This window comes from Fukomys damarensis, unplaced genomic scaffold, assembly GCF_012274545.1.
Source record: "Fukomys damarensis isolate Sample0158 unplaced genomic scaffold, DMR_v1.0_HiC HiC_scaffold_17, whole genome shotgun sequence".
Taxonomy (NCBI): domain Eukaryota; kingdom Metazoa; phylum Chordata; class Mammalia; order Rodentia; family Bathyergidae; genus Fukomys; species Fukomys damarensis.
Genome location: NW_022900929.1, coordinates 55,983,721 through 56,005,287, shown reverse-complemented (window position 1 = coordinate 56,005,287; position 21,567 = coordinate 55,983,721). Strand labels below are relative to the sequence as shown.

The 21,567-nt window shown below is 35.0% G+C and overlaps 1 protein-coding gene across 1 annotated transcript in view; it reads right to left on the bottom strand.

The window, feature by feature from the left end:
- Npas3 (neuronal PAS domain protein 3) overlaps window positions 1–21,567 on the bottom strand; it is a gene marked incomplete at its 5' end in the record, with an annotated part of 850,606 nt that overhangs the window by 565,899 nt on the left and 263,140 nt on the right. Inside the window, 2 exons of the mRNA XM_033765310.1 lie at window positions 14,767–14,817; window positions 14,928–15,172. Of these exons, the coding sequence (XP_033621201.1) occupies window positions 14,767–14,817; window positions 14,928–15,172 (296 nt within the window). The remainder of the gene's footprint in view (window positions 1–14,766; window positions 14,818–14,927; window positions 15,173–21,567) is intronic.

Sequence of the window (21,567 nt, the reverse complement as noted above, 5' to 3'; positions counted from 1 at the left end):
GCTCTTGTCTCTTTCACAGCTGCCCCCATGGCAGGCTTGAACTCAGGCCATTTGACTTTGAGGTTCACAGGACAGTGGCTCCTTCTTTGACCCTTTCCATATTCAGGTCTTAGATCCTGAGTGAACTATATACGTTAGATCTTTTAAATTTAAAAATATAACTCATCTTAGCTTTTTTTTATCTCCGTGAAAATTATAGACATCAGAAATAAGATAGAAGAATATAACCAAGAGTTTACTAAAATATAAACTATGGTATGTTGGTTATGCTTTTAGTTGTTTAAGAGGACATTCAGAATAGAAATATTTATAAGTGTCCTACATGGCACTGGGTATCTTTTTAAAAATACTTTTCTAAACAAGCCTTAATAAGTTCACTGGACATCCCAGGGGCCAAAATTCTCATTAAATGTCACCAGGTTTACAACTTTAACTATATTCATGTATGATAAATTATCCAATACCAATGAGTATACAAAGACCTGGAAAAATATTCATTCAAAAGCAGAACTTCAATCCATAATTTTCTGGCAAAATAAAATGTTTTATTGACAAAGTACCATAGGTATTTATTTGATATGCTTACCTATTAAATACTCAGCAAAACTGAAAACACTACTCATTTTTAAGATCCAGTTTAAAGACTACCTTCTTGTTCCTGTGATCCTACAGTATACTGCTGAGTCCTCTTTTGACATGAATAATGTCTTACCTTACTACTATGTGTGAATATGTCACTCTCCTTGGTTATCAACTCTTAGAGAAGAAAGTTCAGGTCTTTCCCGCTTTATATTCCCCATAGAGCCTAATACAGTCTTGTCATATAATAAATATTCAAATACTTAGAGCATGAATAGGAGAAATATGATCCATTTATGATTTTAATGAAAAAACTGGTATCTTACAACATGCAACAGGATTATTTTTATAAATCCAAATTCTGAGGGAGGAAAATGTCAACTGTATTAACTGTTTCAATAATTACTTTTACATTTCAGAAATAGTCTGAGTTCTTTTGTTTTTTAGTCAATTCAATATCTACATATTAACAATCTATAATATCAGCTTCTATAAATCCATCTTAAACATTAAAATAAATCCAAGCTGCCTCAACATTCCCAAATCACTTGTGTCATTTAAGAAACACATTAAATTCCCTCTACTCTGTTATAGGCTAAGACTTTTTTATATGTTAGAATCCAAAGCGTTTTAAATAGCCCTCCCTGCCTTTTAATTATTATCAGTTTTAAAATATAGCCCTAATGAAACAAAACCAAAACAAAATTTACTTCAAAGTTATGCTCAAAATCATCAAGAGAAATCTTAACATATCCTTCGTAGTTGCAGTGTAAACTTAAGCCAGTAAAAGGATTATAGGGTCAATGCAGTGGAAGGTACATCAGCACATCTGGTTCTCAGATATAACTTTGACACAAGAAAACTGAGGTTAAAAATGGCTCAGAATCACAATGATTTGAACTCAGGAATGTTCAACTCCTTTGACCAAGGCTGCTTGCTAACAAGAAGCCATTCCGAAGACATAATGCAACGGATGGGCTAACTGACATTCATTAGTATATCCCTGGATCCTTCAGCCTCGGCACATGACTATACTTTTATTATTGGTTGCTAGAAGTTCTTTTGCTAGAGATTGATGATTTGCCCCAGAAGTCATATGTTGAAAGCCCAAATCCCCAGTGCTTTGGAACCCTCATGAAGACCTTAGAAAAGACATGAGTGTCTCCCTCCCTCCCTCTCTGTCTTCCCCTCCTTCTCTCTCTCTCTCCATCACCTCCCTCCCTCCCTTTCTGTCCCTTCCTCCTTTCTTCTTTCTCTCCCTTGCTCCTTCTTCCATATTCTCTACCACACTGTACATGAGTAGGATAAAGGCCCTCCGAGATATCCAAACCATGCTGGCCCCCTGATCTTGGATTTCCAGCCTCCACAATGGTGAGAAAGAAGCCACCTAGTCTGTAGAATTTTGGTACAACAGCTCGAAGTAACAGACACCCTGCAAAAGCCCCCTTCTCTAATTTCAGAAGAGATATTATTACAATTTTCCAATTGGGTATGTTCATTTAGCAACACATTTAGTGACTGACCAACAACAAGGGGGTAGGTCTGACTGTCTACTAGATATGAGGCACAATATAGCATAAGTTGAACAATTTATCAGGTTTTTCTGCAACACTAGGAAGTAATATCCATAGAAGATACAATGAAAAGCACTTTAGGTTAGGTATTAGCTAAGCAAATATCACTGTACCACTTATAAATATTCCCGAGTAAGTCCAAAACAAGGATTACCTGAATCTGCATCCCTGTTTTCCTTTCAAATGTCTCTAGAACATGCTGTGTTTTACATATTGTTAATGCTATCTTCACATCCCTTTTGAAAATGGAAAATGATAGCAATTTTGTTTTTATGCTAAAATTCTTCTAAAAACCTGGATACTATTCCTCTCTTTTTATCGAAGAAAGCCAGTATTTTAAAGTATTTATGTAAAGCCTGAACTGTATACACAGTCTGTTTTCATCATCAGTGCTGATATTCAACACAGCCTTATTTCCCAAACGGTAAAATTATATATAAGTGATATGCTTTAATTACAAAACATTACTGAAATTGTGTTTGTTCCTAAAGTGCTTTGGGAAGTTCTGACTGAAATCTCTGAATTTCAGGGTCTTCCAAGCACTTACTCCAGCAGCATTCACCCTTAGTCCACTCAGCCAGTACCTGGTGACTGACCAATCTCAGTGGACAACAGAAAAACTCCACAACAGCTACATCCTACTATGTTCTGTTTCCTGACTGCAGGAAGTTGTGGATACTTTATTATGCTTTAAATTTTAGCCAAATGTCCTAATCTTATATAGATCTTATTTTGGCAATATGTTAAATCCTATGCACAAAACACCAGGTCAGCTTTACCGAGCTTATTCATTGTAATGCTTATATAAGTTTGGATTCTTGATATACAAATCTCATATATCTTATTTCTAATTATTTTATGATAGTTACTGCCACATTATACTGCAAACTATCAGTTGAATCACAAAAACAACTAATAAATTATGTAGTAAAATACATCAAAACTGTTAATTAACCTAACTGACCAGTTGTTTGATTAGCTAAGCCAAAATAAACAACCCTGTACAGATAATGTTTTTGCTTTTGTTTTGTTTTTGATACTGGGGATCAAACTCAGGTCCTTGTGTTTTCAAGGCAGGTGTAAGAATCACTGAGCTAAATCCCTGGCCCCTAAGATAATGTTTTAATCATGTTTCTCTTCACTAATATCCTGCATCTAGAGAGACTTTCTGAATAGGCCTAGTCTGAATCACTGTTACATTAAATTGAGAAATCAGCCAAAAATAATAACCCAGCCCAAGTCAATAATTTAATATGACTTTACACTCAATTTTTCAATAATATACACAATGCAGAAAACAATACACATTCCTAGTTACCTAATAAAATATGCCAACAGCACACCTCTAGCTGACATACAAGTTAATTATACTGGCCACCATATTAAATAGATATAAGAACACATATTTGCTCTGAAGATGATTTTTTAAGTCACATTCCCAGCCATCCATTGTCATTGCTATACATTTTAAACAAGTAAAAGAATCGATCTACTAAAATCAGTAGAATGCTCCCTACTATCATGGATTCTACAAAGTACCACAGTACCACCAGTTCTAATGCTATCTATACAGGGACTGAGATTATAGATTGATATGTGCACCACATGTGCACTTACATTTGCATATGATATAAATGGAGAAACTGGATTCCAATGATGTGTAACTGAATGCAGAATATAAAGTTTTTATTATGCAGGAAAATGCTGAACAGAAATTCCAGTGGTATGTCCCAACTTTATTATGGTTTTTGTTTTTGTCACTCAACTTGTCTCTACATTGGTTTCCTCAACAAAACAGTGAGGGGGTTGAAGCAGATCTTTAAACTGAAAATTCTTCTGGCCTTCCTTTCCTGTCAAGGTTTTGACATTTACTGACATACTATGGACCCAAGAAGGATATGAAAGGCTGCAACCATTCAGTATTGAAAGCCACCATAGTTTTTACAGATGGAGGTCACCATATGTTTATTAACACACCACAAAGACTTATGCACATCATATACAAAGCTGTTTCCAAAAATTAAAGCCACAGTACAATTTCAATCACACAAAGCAGTCAGAGGTGACTCCTTTGCTATGCCTGTGAAATATTGTTATCTACAGAGCACTGAAACTATATATTGTGCTTTTCAAGAGGTGATAGGGCTAACAAATGCACATTAAAGAATTCAGGTCATAAAGAACTGAGCACATAAACCTGAAAGTCCTAAATAAAAGAGTACAATACAGTATAATGCAGTACTACAGGATGCCATGACTAAAATATTACATTATCAAGAAGTGAGACTTTAAAAAAAAAAGTTTAAAGTAATATGGACTACAAGTATGTTCTCTAAAGTTGTACTGAGAATTAAAGCAAAAAAAAAGTTCCAGACTTTTATTTTATCTTGATCATATATTTAGCAGTTGGCTTATTTAATTCAAAATTTCATGTAGGCTGTCATATTTTCCTGTCCATTTTTGTAGTCTTTAACTCTTGATCAAAATATATAAAAAGTTGAATCATGTAAATTTTGAACCCAAGAGAGTCATGATACTTTATGTATACGGAAATGAAGTAAAAGAAAAAAAATAGAAATATGAGCAGGGTATGAAGAGTGACAGCATGTGATTTTTTTGAAGCTATTAATAAACAGATTCAAGAAACCAAGTAGTCCCAAGAGAGGCTAATTTGAGACAATACTTGCTAAACCCTTCCTAAGGAATTAGGATTTAGGATAAGAAAATAAGTAGTCACTATGAACAGAATCACTGACAAAAAGTAAATCCAAATGAGAAAACGTAGGTCTGGTGAGGGCTTTATAACACAGATCATGTGGTATATTAAATTTTATTAAAGCCTTCCATGCCATTATATATTGATTTCACATTTATTTCTCTAGGAAATGTAAAAATCTCCAAGGCAGAAAACTTAGAGGCTTTACCAAGAGAATACATTCAAATATTTGTTGAACAGATTTAAAAATATATACCCAAGATTCTTGTGAGTTTCATGAGCCTACTATTTTCAATTTTCAACTTTCTTCCTTGACATCATAGGAGAAAACCTACAGGGCACATATGTAAGGGCCACCACTCCTCCTATCTCCTACTCCATACGCTGTTCATTTGTCATTTTCACATTATTCCCAGTATTCTCTCTCCATTTTCTTCTCCTCTTCCTTTTAGTGTTACTCTACTTTTTTCTCCTTCCTAGTTTCTTCTTCTTAGATTTCGGCCCACCCATAGCTTTTCACAGCTCTCATCAGGATTATTTAGCTCTTCTAATAATAATCTCCAGATATAATTCAATGCTACAAAAATCAATTTAAAAACATGGTTAAATTTCTCACAGGTACTGTATAATATCCAGAAGATACAAAAGTGAGTAGGATCAGCCAGACTATGCCCTCAGTTAGTTCACAGCCTAAGAGACAGAAAATACAAAGAAGCAAATCATACAACCTGATAATAAAGCAACCGAAGAGTAAAACAATGACTTACAAAGAGTGACTAATGATTTGGTAGAAAAGAGAGATTTATATAAACCTGGAATATGTGCACTGGGTTTTGAAAGTTGAATAGGAGTTCAGCAAACCCAAAAGAAAGCTTTGAAGATCAGAACACAATATTCCAAAATATGCTAATCTGACATACTGATGATCTGGAATTAAGAGAGACTAGAAAACTTCAGAGATAAGACATTTTTTTTTAACTTCTTCAAACATCCTCTCTCTGCTCACCATTTCTCCCACAGTATGATAATGGTAAGGAAAAGTGCTCTCCCCAGAGAAAACTGTAAAATCTAGAAATGTCACTTTGACTTTCCATTTCTCCCCTGAAGTGCTTTAAGTGATAGGTGTCTGGCCCTATACCAGGAAAAGAAATGCAACACAAAGAGACTGAAGAGAGTTTGAAAAACTGGGCTTGCTGGTTGCTCTCTCCCCTGTGTTTATTAACATTAGATCGCATCCTTTTGTCCAATCAAATTTCTACAAGGCTATGTATTCTTCACTGAACCAAAGCATAAAAAACACAGTTTTCCCTGGATCTATGGGTCTTCACTTCTCAAGGCTTCCATGTTACATAAAACTGATTAAATAAATTTGTTTTGCTTTTCTTGTCTATGACTTCTTTTGCTATTGGAATTTGGCTACAACCCTTGTGATGGGAAAGAAGAAGAAATTATCTTTTTACTCCTACAAAGAAAAAAAGCATTCCAGTCAGATAACAAAGATTAAAAAATACAGTTTTTGGCATTTTGTACTGTTAGGAAAAAAATATTAGATGGTAGTGGAGAAAGGGGCCGATGAATGAGTCATAGTTAAGGATGCAAAAGGATACATGCACAATTTTGTTCCCACAATTCAAGAAATCACAAAAGTTCTTCATCTCTACTTCTCCTTTTAGGCAAACTAAGTAAACCTCAGAGACAATAAAATACAAGGAGTACGCTTTGCTATGAAAGACTAAATTATTTATTCTTGTTCTTTTTACTATATCCATGCCACTGAATTTTTAAGAATAGTATCTTTCTTTTTTTCTTCTCATTGAGTTTATTGGTACATTTTAGGTATACAGTACAGTTACATAAAATAGTATCTGTCAAAAGATACTTGCCTCCATACTGATCTTGCTCACACAACTCGCTCTGATGCAAGCAATGGAGACAGAAATAACTCTCTGCTAGTAATGAGCCATGCTGTTATACTGGGGTGGCTTGTTCCCTAGCAATCGCTCACTAGTAGTGCACATGAAAATCCATGTAGTTCCAGTCATCACTCTTAAAAATATGCTTTCTTGGGGTCTGGGATATAGCTCAGGGGCACCACACCTGCCTGGCAAGTGCAAGATCCTGAGTTTGATCCCTGGTACCACACACAAAAAATGTTTCTTTGATTTAGTGTTTAGAGTTAAGGGTGAATCTGGATGCTCAACATTATCACATGAGCTTGGAAACAATGGTAACTAGTCAAACTCTTTGAAAGTGGCAAGTAACAAAAACCCATAAATGTTACACATTCTTCATTCTGAATTATATTCAATGGGCTATAACCCATATTTGTAAATATCAAAGCTTTTCATGATAAAATGTAAAATTCCAAAGACATCAAGTCTCACAGACACACTCTGTTATCAATAAGCCCTTGCTTATAAGAAAGCTCTTACCACTTAGTGCCAGAGAGGGTGAACCTGGGGAAGTGAAGAGATACCAATACTGCTTTCCTACCATGACATAAAATTAAATAAAATGTTAGCCTTAAATTAGTTCCTTTCAGAAGTAATAACTCCAATATAAATATTAAAAAGGATAAATATATAATATACTATAATTTAAAAGCTTTCCTGGAAGCACACTAAGAAAAACTAATTATGTTACGTTTTATTTTCATATTTCCATGTCCTGTAAAGACCTGGCACCCACTGACAAAACAAACAGCACTGATCATTAGCAGCTCAGCTTTTAGAAGGTTCTATTTCCATTGGGAACCAACACCAACTTTGATTTGAGACCAAAGAAACCAGAGACCAGAAAAAGAAGTCAATATGTCAGTTCTCTAAGGATTATGGAGGCAAGAATAGGACTCAAGAAATGTGATGCTATGCAGATGAAAACAACACTGGGATTCCATCTCACCCCAGAAAGAATGGCTGCTATCATGAAATCAAACAATACCAAATGCTGGCGGGGTTGTGGGGAGAAAGGAGCCCTTTTTCATTGTTGGTGGGAATGCAGACTGGTGCAACCACTGTGGAATCAATATAGAGATACTTCAAAGAGCTAGAATTAGAAGTCCCATTTGACCCAGCTATTCCTTTGCTCAGTATTTTCCAAAAAGAATTAAAAGAATCATACCACAGTGATATATACACACCCATGTTTATAGTGGCACAGTTTGAAATAGCTAAAGCTTGAAAAGAGCCCAATTGCTCATCAACTGAAGACTGGATAAATAAGGTGTGTGTTGTTTTTATTTTTTAAAATAAAATGGAGTGCTACTTAGCCATGTGATAAACTAGAGACATTTATGGCTAAGTGGATGCACACTGAGGCCATACTTAAGTGAAATAAATAGGACACATGATTAAATACCAAATAGATTCTCTTGTGTGAAAAACTAAAGGTGTAAATAATCAAAATGTAAAACTGATAGTGTAAAATAGGAAGAAAATGTCTAAGGAGTAGGGGAAGTAGGAGGGGTAAGGGAAAGGAAAGAAGGGAAAATAAAAAATATGAGAAATGAAAAAAACATGGAAACAAAGTCTAAATAGGAAAGGGTGGAGGGGGTGAAGGGAGGGGCAGGGTTATGGGGAAAAGATAAGAACCAATATACATCATGTAAAGGTACAAGATCCTAATGATGAATATAATTGTACTGTATACTAAAATGTTACTGAAAAACTTAATGGAAAAAAAAGAAATGTGATGCTTAAACTTAAGTGTAAACTTGACTAGATTAAAAGTCTTGAACTGTGGAGTGCTACAGTCATCAGTGAATTAATTCACTGATACTCACAGCTAAATATTCTGTTAGTAGGTGGGCCTCAGGTGAAACAAATGGGTCATTAGGTTCAAACTTTATAGGGTGTATCTCTCACCGGCACCCTTCCCTGTGCCCTCTGGCCACCCTGATGTGAGCAGCTCCGCTCTACCACACTCTTCTGCCATCATGTTCTTTCTTGACAATGGCCCGAAACATGTGAAACTATGAGCCAAAAATCCATTCCTACTTTTGAGTTGTATATGTCTAGAATTTTGTCCCAGCAGCAGGAAAGCTGACAAATACAGAAAACTAGTACCAGAAATGGGGCTGTTTCTGTGACTTCATCTGATCGTGTGGTTCAGGGGCCACTGGGACCTGTTTGTGGGAAATACTTAGAGATGGGCTAGAGAAAGCTTAATATGCTATATTCAGAGACTGATGGATGATTTTTGGACACAGCTAAGAACAGTATGTTGACAGGAATGTAGACATTAAAGACCAGGTTCAAGAGATTTCAGATAAGATTGAGGACTCTATTGGGAATTGGACTTGAGGCCATATGTCTTATACTCCAGTAAAAGAAAACAAAAACAAAAATAACTGTATTTTGTCCATGGTCTAAGACCTTGAGGATGAATTTAATGGCTGTAGGCTAATTGATATGGAAGAGGAAATTTTAGGGCAGCTCAATGTTCAGGTCATGGCATAGGTGCTACTGGCTATTTTCAGCTAGATTTATATATAGTAAGAATGGGGAGCAAAAAGCAGAGCAGAAAGATTTGAAACTTAAATTTTGCCCCCAAAGCAGAGAATCCCCTTCTCAACAAAAATTGTGTAGGACATTGATTTCTTCAAATTCATTTCACTGTGCTCAATCCTCAAGGGAGTCAGAATCTACTGCAGCTGTGGTCCAAGAGATCCTGGCTACTGCTCAAGCTGGCAGCAGACCTCGGTGTTAATTGTATTATGGTTAAGCGGAACTAAGAATCTGCTACTGTCTTCATTTGGAGAAGTGCAGTTCATGAAGTGTTTGGGTGTCAAGTCGACAAAGGGTGGAATGTAATGGTTAATCTTAACCATCAACTTGACTGGACTAAGTGTTTCCTACAGAGGTGATTAGTTCACTGGGGTATTGTGTGCCAGTGTGCTGTTAGCAGGTGAGGCCCAGTTAGAGGAAGTGGTCATTGAGAAAATGTTTTTGGAGGGTATATGTCTTCTGGTCCTATTACTCAGTGTTCTGCTTCCTGGCTGCCATAATATGAGTAGCTTTACTTCATCATGCCTTTTTACCATGATATTTTATCTGGGAGGAAGCTGAACACGGACTGAAACCTCTGAAATTCTAAGCCAAATAAGCCATTTCCTTCCTTGAGTTTTTTGTATTAGGCATCTTGTTCCAACAACAGGAAAGCTGACCAAACAAGTAAATAAGCACAAACCAATTTTCCATCTATTATCCTCCTCTCCTAGGACCACAGAAAGCTTTTGCTCAGCTTCTAAGGGTATGGTTCATCCTTTGCCTATGTTAAAAAAACAAAAAGGACACACAAACATATACTAATTCTAAGAGCTTTCCTTTTACAAGGTTTTTGGTAAGAAGGAATGTGACACTTACCCTCAAACATGAAAATCAATTGGTAGAAATAAATGTGAATCAGCACAGTAAAATGTCTGAACCATACATAAGTGGAAGACCATCAAGCTGCTTAGACCAAAAACACTCACTATGGCAGTCCTGCAACCTCTACTTTTCTACTGAAACAGACTCCATTTTATAAACTGTTACCAATGGTCTGAGGACAACCACTGTATTAGTGACTCAAAGTCACTCTACAGGATAACCTATAGTCAATTATCATACATGAGTATTTTAAAATAATCATTAATTAGCATTGTTTAATACTAGCCTGGTCTTTTACTAAGGACAAAGGATAGACATGCTACTTGAATAATAACCCACAAATCTGTACTCTCAGAAATAACCACAACTTAATCTACAAAAGATGACTAAAATAATGAAAGACTATGAAAAAGTTCTTCCCCAATGAATTCAGTCAATTTTAATCACTAGCTACTGTATATAGCTTTCAATGGTTCTTTTCCAAGTGCAAAGAATATTTTATATTTTACTTATTTTAGCTTTGTTGACAGTCTCACACACACAGGCTGATTATTGTTTAAAAGCTACAATGTTAAAATTGAAAGAAAACTTATTCTAATAATGTTAAATATTTCTGCATTGAGTTGCAGTAGATAGATTCCAAAAATTGACAGAAGTCTGTGATACTAGAAAGACAGAAAATTTATCTAGTTTTAGCAAATGTCAAATCAGCAGCTATTGCTTTTAAGATTAATAAAAGATATAATGGTTTCTAGATAGCCTCTAAATAGAGATTACTATGAATGGAGAAATGATTTACCAACAGTCCCCACAATGAGATTTCTTTAAAGGTTACCATCATCAGTTATTTAGCTGAAACACTGCTGAGAATGCCTGGTCATTTCTTGAATAATGCATAATGTTCATTGTAGAGTTGATCTGTATTATAACAATACAGATATTCCTAAAATAATAGGAAAAACTATCTGTTACCTTCCAATTGTTTAACATATCATTTCCATGAAGTAATTGACTTGGGACATATTACACACTGTCACCTGAATGCTCTTTCTGCAAGCATAACTTGTAATAATCTGTATACAACAGGCATCAGAAAACAAGCTCATCAATGTTTATAGACTATTAAGAAAAAATGTGAATACTGGCCAGAGAAAAAGACCTTTCTGAAGCAGTAAATTAAAATGATTAAACTTCTATATAGTTGTATGAGACAAATTTAAATTTAAGCTTTGAAATTTAATTATTAACATGATCAACTCATCACATAAAAATGCCTGAGTACTTTTATATAAATTTTCAAATGCTTTTAGGTTTATTCAAGAGACTACTTGGGAGAAGCACAAAGTATAATGTCTATTGTTTTTATTGTTGGGTTATGAGCTGCACTTTACATGATGCTGCAGGTTATTTATATAAGCTTGTTTATCCATATGAACTTCTTCAAGGGCACAACATAGAAAACCTAATAAATTAAAATGAATTTCTTTTGATGTTGTTGTTTCATGAATGTTTGATCAGAATGAGGAGCAGTTTTGCATTAAAGAACTGGAGTATAAATTGTGCATATACTGTACAGCAGAACCATCTTACAGAAAGTACCTACTGCATTCCCAGCAGCATTTGAGAGCCAAAATGAGGCAATATGTACTAACTATGCTCACATCTTCTGTTCTAACCTATCACCAGCTTACTAATACTGAAAGTGTACATGTACCAACATACATGCTCTGCTATTATCTGGTTGAAATTTTACAATAAAATCTCTTATCACTTTCTAGCTCCTAAACACTCATCACAAATTCTTTTCTTTTATCAATAACCCCATGCCCTTTCATAGACTGCAATACATCTGGGAAAAGAAGTCATGTTTTCTGTTCTTATTCAGCTTATCCATAATAAATCGTTATAGAACTGAGTTGATTGAAGGCCTCAGAGTAAAAATGAATTATCAGTCAAAGTCTAAAGCTTAGAAAATTTTCATTTAGAATGTTTGGTGATGGTGATATAAAACAAATACCATTTATACAAATGATGTGGTGGACACAACAGAATACCAGATAGAAAGGAAAGGGTGCTTATCTTAGATCTGCTAGCACCTAATTGGAAAGTATTTACCTGTAAAATATGGGAAATACAGGACCAGAAAATTTGCATGTGTAAAAGCCTATGATTTTAAACGTATGCTAGACTATTACATAAGAGAAAAATGAAGAAACAATGGAGGCATCATGTTTTTCTACTCTAGTTGCCATTATTACCAGGAAAGCCTATTCACTGCAAACTTCTTTCAAAATGGAACTAAAGGGTAATTATGTTCAACAAATTAATGCAAGTCCAGACTGTCAATTTATTTCAAATTGAATAGTAATATTTTTATACTGACACTTTTCTAACTTGTGGAACTTACTCTTTCAACTTGCATTATTTCAAATAAACATTAATACAGTCTATGCCTTAAGAATGGAAAAAATAAGTATACCATCTACTTACTGGAATTATATTCACATCATATTTGGGAAAATCTACTCCTACTTTAATATCTAGAAATCCACTAGTTTTTACCAAGTTGATATCCACATTCTAAAGGGAAGAGGGCTATAAAAGGACAGTAGGAATGTGCCTTCATTTATTTGTTGTGGGTTATCTTATATTGATATCATGTCCTAGAAAGGTACCTCTGCTATATGTCCTCCTCAGCCTTTCAATATCATATACTTTAGAGCAATGGTATGCAAACTTTGGTCTATGTGTCAAATTTTGTGGCTGGTACCTGTTTCACAATACACTTGTAACACAACCATGTTCTCTCACTTACATATTGTCTATGTCTGATTGTAGGCTATATAGGTCTCACAGATTCCTAAGCCTAGAATATTTACTAGGTGGCTTGTATTAGCTTTCCTATCACTGATCTTCAATATCTGACAATCACAATTTAAAGGAGTAAAAGTTTAATTTAGTTCAGATTTTTCAGGAGATTCAGTACACGGTTAACTGGCTCCAAGACAGACAGACAACTCATGGTAGAAAGGAGTAGCAGATCAAAGCTGCTTAGTTCATTGTGGCCAGGAAGCAGAACAGAAAAACAGTGCTCCAGAGGAATGGGCTAGGGGCCATATGTGGCGCCCAAGGCCATCCATGACCCACCCAGATACACCCTGGAGCGTGCTTTACCATTCTACTATGCATTTGCTAAGCAAGTGAAGCTGACACAATAGGGTTAACAGTTACATGGCCTGTTATAGCAAATGTTTAGCAACCACTGCTCTAGATGACAATAATGTGTTACAATTTAAATTCTGTTTTGCCTTCTCTCATAGGCATAATACCATCCTTAAATAAATACAGACTGAATATCCCTTATTTGAAATGCTTGGTACTAAAGTGTTACAGACAGATTTCAGATTTTGGAATATTTGCATATACAAAATGAGATTTCCTGGGGATGGAGGCCAAGTCTAAACACAAAACTCATTTGCTTCAAACATACCTTTTATATATACCCTGAAGGTAATTCTATATACTATTTTTAATAACTTTGTACATAAAATACAGACTCATTGTATGGAATTTCCTAGTAGTGGCACCAAATCTGTACTTGAAAAATATACAGCATATAAATATAGGATTTTCAGATTAGGGCTGCTCAATCTGTAAAGGATTTACACATGCATGTACACATATATGATCATAGCTCCTACATGGAAGTGTAAATATTTAGTGCTTTGACCCTTCAGTTCAATCAAGATTTTACAAAAGATTATAGCTCCCTGACAGCACATTTTTCTGCCACAGCCAAGACTACCAAGACTTTATTAAAGCTGATTGGCAAGGTAGAATTACAATACCCTATAATACCCACTTTTACTTTATACTCAAAAAGGACCTAGATTACAAGATTGGGACAAAAAAATCTAAGAGATCCTTTAGATCATCATCCTTGAATAACATCCTTAAAGACAGAAAATCAATGGCCAACACTACACACACATCACAAATGTATGCATGCATATTCAAATGTTTAAAATGTCATGAATTACGAAGAGTTTCAGGAACACACTACAAAATAACTGTCTTAAATATCAGAGTAAAAACGGCTTAACTTTTAGAAAATAGTAAGTTTAAGGAGTAACTGCATCAAGGATTTGAAGAAGAAATACCTGTATATATTTATAACTTTAAGGCAATACGTCTATAGAGAAACAGGAAACATTAATACGTGCATTGATTTTTGTGATCAATAAAATCAGTAATCAAAAAGGCCTGCTCAAGTTGGACTCTGCTCTCTTCCTCTCTTTGCTTACTTAAGGAACAACCTATTAGTTGCACAGATTAGCAAACATTCCCATACTCCTCCCATCATGAAAAATTTACACATATTCCTATGACATAAATTAAACTCCAGAAACATTTTAATATATTTAATATATTTCTTTCTCATTTCTGTGAATTCCTCTATAAAATAATAGAATGTGTAGGCTGACAGACTGTTTGAAAATAAAATAGAAAAAGAAGAGGTTTGTTTCACCTTCACATGGTGTCTTTCTCATGCAGAGTTCAGATTTCCACATTTGTATCCCTTTAAAGGATTGATATGCAGGAAAAGAAGAAAGGATGATGGTAAACATTTCATCTTAGAAATACCTACAGACCACCGTATTCCAGACTGAACAGTGGTCCAAATCTTACCTTTCACTGAAGTGTTGGGTGGAGGGCCTTCCATTCGTAAGTTCCATGGAGGGTCCCCCTGATTAGCAAAGTCCCGCATTTTCAGATAGCTAATTGTAAGTCGAATGATAGACGCCTTGTCAAGCTGGCTGGTGATGGCTGCAGGAAGAGGCAACAACTTGGCCAATTCATAGAACTCAAAATTTTCTTTTCCCCTGCGGGAACGAGCAGCATCTCGAGACTTCTCCTTCCTCAAGGCTTGTAAACTGAAATCAAAGGAGAAGAAAATTGTTATTTAGAATAAATAATTCTGTCATCAAACAGAAACTGCTTTCTTTTTATTTCCTTATTTCCCCAGCACCCCCAAAACAAACTACCAAAAACTACTTAAAACTCAAAGGATCATAGGAAATCGAGTTTCAGGCAATGTCTGGTCTCCTGTCTGGTCTCCTGTCTCCAACTCAAGTCCAGGCAGCAAAAATAGCATTTTCCATGTTAGGTTTTGTTTTGTTTCACCTCCAATTATTATCTGTGCATTGAGATAAAATCATTTTTTCTAAGACTAAGTTTATAGGTGAGACAATTTTAAAGATTGGGCTTATATTCATATACCTACTTTCAAGATAATTATTTATTTCATTCAACTTTCATCAGCAAGGGATCTTAAACCATCAAAAGGAAACATTTTGAATTTTTTTTTCAATTATTGCCTTGGGAAACAAAAGGTAAACAGAAATGCAATTCACTTTGACAGAATCAACAAACATAATGTTGATATGTTTGCAGCCTTCAGTAAGGATCATGACACTTTCAGTCAGGTGAAGAAAACATAAACATCACAAAATAAAGATTTTAATGTAACTCCAGAAATGTGCTGATATCTGGCTGATAAGAGAATTCTATAATTCACCTTTAATGGACATATATTAGTAGACAGATAAATTCTCTGAGATACTAGAGAACACCCCAATGTCAAACTTTAGTCTAACATATATTGAATATTGAAAGATAGAGCCCTGCCTGGGTTATTAAAATTTATAAACATTATAGACATATTACTTCACAGAAGAGGCAACAGGTAGGATCCAGCATTTCCTTTAACTATTCATGTACATTTCTGTTTGAAGTGTGCTCACACTGCTGAGGGCAGAATCTGGCAAGTTAAGTTGTGCATGGGCATCTGACAGGAGAATTCCACCTTTCTACCACAGTGCTTCTTTTCCGATGAAGAATGCATTCAGAATCAGACCTCAGTAAATATCTGGGTAATATTCACAATACCAAAGTATTAGCAAAAAACTGTAACTATCCAAATTATTGGACTCTGAAAACATTTTACATCTTGGAATGTAGCATTGTGGCTTCCCATTATAATAACAGAAACAGGGAAGGAAATGAATCCAGAAAAAATAGATCAAAATGGATTTGGTAGTGTGACTCCACTCACTAATAATACACTATGGAGCATTATTACACCTCTTACATGATTCACTAAGACACCCAAAATACCTTACTGAATGTCTGTGTAATTTAATAATGCCAAAATGTTCTAGGTGAAGATTTTTACTTAGTTAATATCTAAACAAGGATACCATGTTATTCTACTGATAAAATTTTCTGTATTAGCTAACTGTGTATATCTCAAAGTTAGATAAGTAAATGCTATTATTTTCAGAGTCAAGGCAGTCTCAGGTGACAAGTGTTGGTCTCTTGATAGAACTGGAGAAAACTCAGGCAGAAACCTTGCTAATAATATAAAAAGAAGGGCTATGTCACATACTTCCCACTACCTTAATCCTCATTTGACTCAACAAATACTCAATTTTTTATCTTCTTGTAACTTATGTGAGAAAAGTGAAAGAGTTCTTCAGATATGATAAAATATAACTAGGACACAAGTCAACATCTTTGATATATAAAATAATTTCAGGCCTCCTTTTATAAAATAAAAAACAACTTATCTATCAATAATTAAGTTAGCCACCTAGTGCAAAAAGAAACCCATAGACTGAAAGTGAAAGGATGGAAAACAATTCTCCATGCGACAGAAGCCCAGAAAAAAGCAGGGGTAACAATCTTATTCGCAGACAAAGTTCAAACCAACACTGATTAAGAGAGACAAAGAAGGCCACTACATCCTTGCAAAGGGAACAATTCAAGAGGGAGAGATGACAATCATAAACATATATACATCAAATATTAATGCCCCCAACTATATAAAACAAATATTAAGTAACATGAAAAACAAAATAAGCACTAATACAATTGTAGTGGGGGACCCAAATACCCCACTATCAAAAATAGACAGATCATCTAGGCAAAAAAATCAACAATGAAATACTAGAACTGAACCAAGCTTTTGAATGCATGGACTTATTAGACATCTATAGAGTATTCCACAATCTACAGAGTGTTCCACCCCACAAAATCAGAATATACATTTTTTTCGGCTGCACATGGGTCATTCTCCAAGATAGACCACATACTAGCTCATAGAACAGGTTTGAGTAAATGCAAAAGAATCAAAGTTATTCCCTGTGTATTATCAGATCACAGTGCAATTAAGCTGGAGATAAATAGCATAAGAAACTGTAGGAACTTTAAAAACACATGGAAATTGAACAACACTCTCCTGAACAATCAATGGATCACAGAGAAAATTAAAGATGAAAATGCCAATACAACATACAGGAATCTTTTGGACACAATGAAAGCAGTTCTACATGGAAAATTCATTGCACTGAATGCCCACACTAGGAAAACAAGAGCAAGCTCAAATAAACAACTTAATGATGAATCTTAGACTCCTAGAAAAACAAGAGCAAGAAAAACCCAAAGCTCGAACAAGAGAGGAAATTATAAAGATTAGAGCAGGAATCAGTGCAATGGAAACTAAGGAAATGATATAAAAATAAATGAATCAAAGAGTTGGTTTTTTGAAACAATAAATAAGATTCATAAAATCTTAGCTAACCTTATAAAAAAAAAAAAGAAATCAAAGGCTCAGATCCATGCAATTAGAAACGAAAAAGGTAAAGTCACAACAGATCTAACAGAAATCCAAAGGATCATTAATACCTACTTTGAGAACCTGTACTGAAATAAAATGGAAGACACAGAAGAAATGGACAGATTTCTAGATACTTATGAGTTACCAAAGTTGAACAAAGAGGATAAAAACATTTTAAACACCCCAATTACAATCAGTGAAATTGAAAATGTAATTAAAAATTTACCAACAAAGAAAAGCCCAGGTCCTGATGGATTCACTGCTGAATTTTATAAGACATTAGAGAAGAACTACTGCCATTACTCTTCAAACTTTTCAATGAAATCGAAAGGGAAGCAGTAATTCCAAATTCATTGCTGGAAGCAAGTATCACTTTGATTCCCAAACCAGGGAAAGATGCAACTAAAAAAGAGAACTACAGGCCAATCTCCTTAATGAATACAGATGCAAAAATCCTTAATAAGATAAGAGCAAACAAAATACAGAGGATCATCAAGAAGATCATACATCCTGATCAAGTCAGATTTATTCCATGATGCAAGGATGGTTCAACATACGTAAGTAAACAAATGTAATACAGTATATTAACAAAGTCAAGGACAAAAACCATGTGATCCTCTCGACAGATGCAGAAAAAGCATTTGACAAAATTCAACACCCATTCATGATAAAAAAAAAACTGCAAAAACTTGGAATAGATGGTCTAGATCTCAATTTAATAAAGGCTATCTATGAAAAAACAACAGCCAACATCATATTAAATGGCCAAAAAGTGAAAACCTTAATGTTAAAATCAGGAACAAGACAAGGATGCCCACTATCACCACTCTTCTTTGATATAGTTCTGGAAACATTAGCCACAGCAATTAGACAAGAGAAAGAGATTAAAGCAACAAAGACAGGAAAGGAAGAAGTTAAACTGTTATTATTTGCTAATGATATAATACTCTACATTGAAGATCCAAAAAACTCCACCAAAAGACTTCTAAACTTAATTGACACTTTTAGCAGAGTAGCAGGATATAAGGTCAACACCCCAAAATTAATAGCCTTCTTGTACAGAAATAACAGACTCACTGAGAGAGAAATTAGGGAAAAAATTCCTTTCACAATAGCATCCAAAAAAATGAAGTATCTAGGAATCAATCTAACCAAAGAATCAAAAGAACTCTACACTGAAAACTACAGCACTCTTAAAAAAGAGATCATAGAGGATATAAGAAAATGGAAAGATATCCCCTAATCCTGGGTAGGAAGAATCAACATAGTGAAAATGGCCATACTACCAAAACTGCTATGCAGTTTCAATGCAATGCCAATTGAAATTCCAACACTGTATTTCACAGAATTAAAAACAAGAATCCAAAAATTCATTTGGAACCAGAAGAGACCTAGAATAGCAAAAGTCATCCTAGGCAACAGACACATGGCAGCAGGTATAACAATTCCCAATTTGAAACTATACTACAAAGTCACTGTGATAAAAACAGCATGGTACTGGCAAAGAAACAGACCTGAGGATGAGTGGAATAGACTGGAAGATACAAAAACAACTCCAGATGTACTCAGCTATCTCCCCACTGGAGGCAAGATAGCCTCTTTAATAAATGGTGTTGGAAAAACTGTACCTCAACCTGTTGAAGATTAAAACAAGACCCTTATCTTTCACCATGCACTAAATTAAAATCCAAGTGGATTAAATATTAAAACAGAAACTCTAAACTTGCTGGAAGATAAGTTAGGCAGAACTCCTGAAGGCATTGGCATAGGAATAGACTTTATGAACAAATCCTCAGTAGCACGGGAACTAGCAGAAGGAAGCAACAACTGGGATCTCATCTTACTAAAAAGTTTCTGCACCGCAAAAGAAACCATCAATAGAACTAAGAGACAACCTACAATGTGGGAAAAAACTTTTACCAGCTGCTGCTCAGACAAAGGACTATTATCTAAAATATATAAAGAACTCAAAGCATTCAGCCCCCCTAATATAAAGGCCCAATTCAAAAATGGGCATCTGAAATGAACATTTCTCAGACAAAGAAGTAAAAGCAGCAAGTAAATATATGAAAAAATGTTCCACATCACTGGTCATTTGAGAGATGCAGATGAAAACAACACTGAGATTTCACCTCACGCCACAAGAATGGCTGCTATCAAGAAATCACACAATAACAAATGTTGGTGAGGTTGTGGGGAGAAAGGAAGCCTTCTCCATTGTTGGTGGGAATGCAGACTGGTGCAACCACTATGGAAATCAATATGGAGATACCTCAAAGAGCTGGGACTAGAGGTTCATTTTGACCCAGCCATCTCTCTGCTGGGTATCTTTCCAAAAGAACTAAAAGAATCATACCACAGTGATATATGTGCACATACGTTTATAGTGGCACAGACTGTAATAGCTAAAACTTGGAAATAGCCCATTTGCCCATCAGTTGGAAAATGGAAAAAGAAGATGTGGTTTTTGTATAAAATGGAATACTACTCAGTCATAAAGAATGAGAAATTAGATTCATTCATAGGAAAATGGATACACATTGAGGATATAGTCCTAAGTGAAATAAATAAGTCACACATGTGTAAATATTGAATGGTTTCTCTGGTGTGAAAAACTATTATAGTACATAAGATCGTAATGAGATAATTGATAATGTGAAATAGGAAGAAAAGGGCTAAAGGTGTAGGGAAAGTGGGATGGTAGGGGAAAGGGAATAAGGGAAAATAAAAAAATATGAGAAAATGAAAAATGGAAATAAAGTGTTTGTAAATGGGAGGAGAGGAGTGGGTGAAGGGAGGGCATGGACAAGGGGAAAAAATGGGAACCAAGACCTGTCCTGTAAAGGTACAAGATCCCAATAATGAATGTAACTGTACTGTATCCCTAAAATGTACCAATAAACTCAATTTTTAAAAAAATAATCAAGTTAGCTATGCCAAGAGAATTATGTTTTTTGACATGTTTTCTCCACTACTTGTACTCAGGGGATGGTGCAATGGTTCAAGTTCAGCGCTTTGTTTTGTTTCTATTCTTGTAATCCAATACTATTTCAAAAGGTTTGATAAATTTGTACTCTTTTTTCTCCAGTAAGTGCCTATGATGGAGTTCTAGAGCAGGCACTGGAAGCGTCTTAAGGGGCAGCAGGAATGTCAATGCATGCAGAGGACGGATGGAGACCAGGAACTGGAGACATCCTAGCAAATGGATAGGGCACACTTCTGGGGAAGATTCTCTGGTGTTGCCAGGTGTCCAACACTGCAACTTATAGAGCAGAAAACTGGAATTTTTGTAGTATAATTTCCAATTTTAGAATGTTCACTAATGAAAGGTTTTAAGCATTTTGCAACCCAAATAAAACGTCATAGTTAACTATTAGAGTTAACTATAGTTAACTATGGGACAACATTTCACAACTAGGTAATAATATGGGGGGATTTAAATGTAGTTTTACATGGATATTATGTGTTTCTTTTATAATTTCTTTTATACATGTCACTTACATGATCATGAATGAACTCATTCATTACCTAAACACATTCCTAATATTTATACCAGGAATTTCTCTATGTAACTAGAGCAAAGTAGATTTAGCAAATACTGTGAAATTGGTATCAGTGCATAGCGTTTTCAATAAAGTAAGGGAAAAAAAA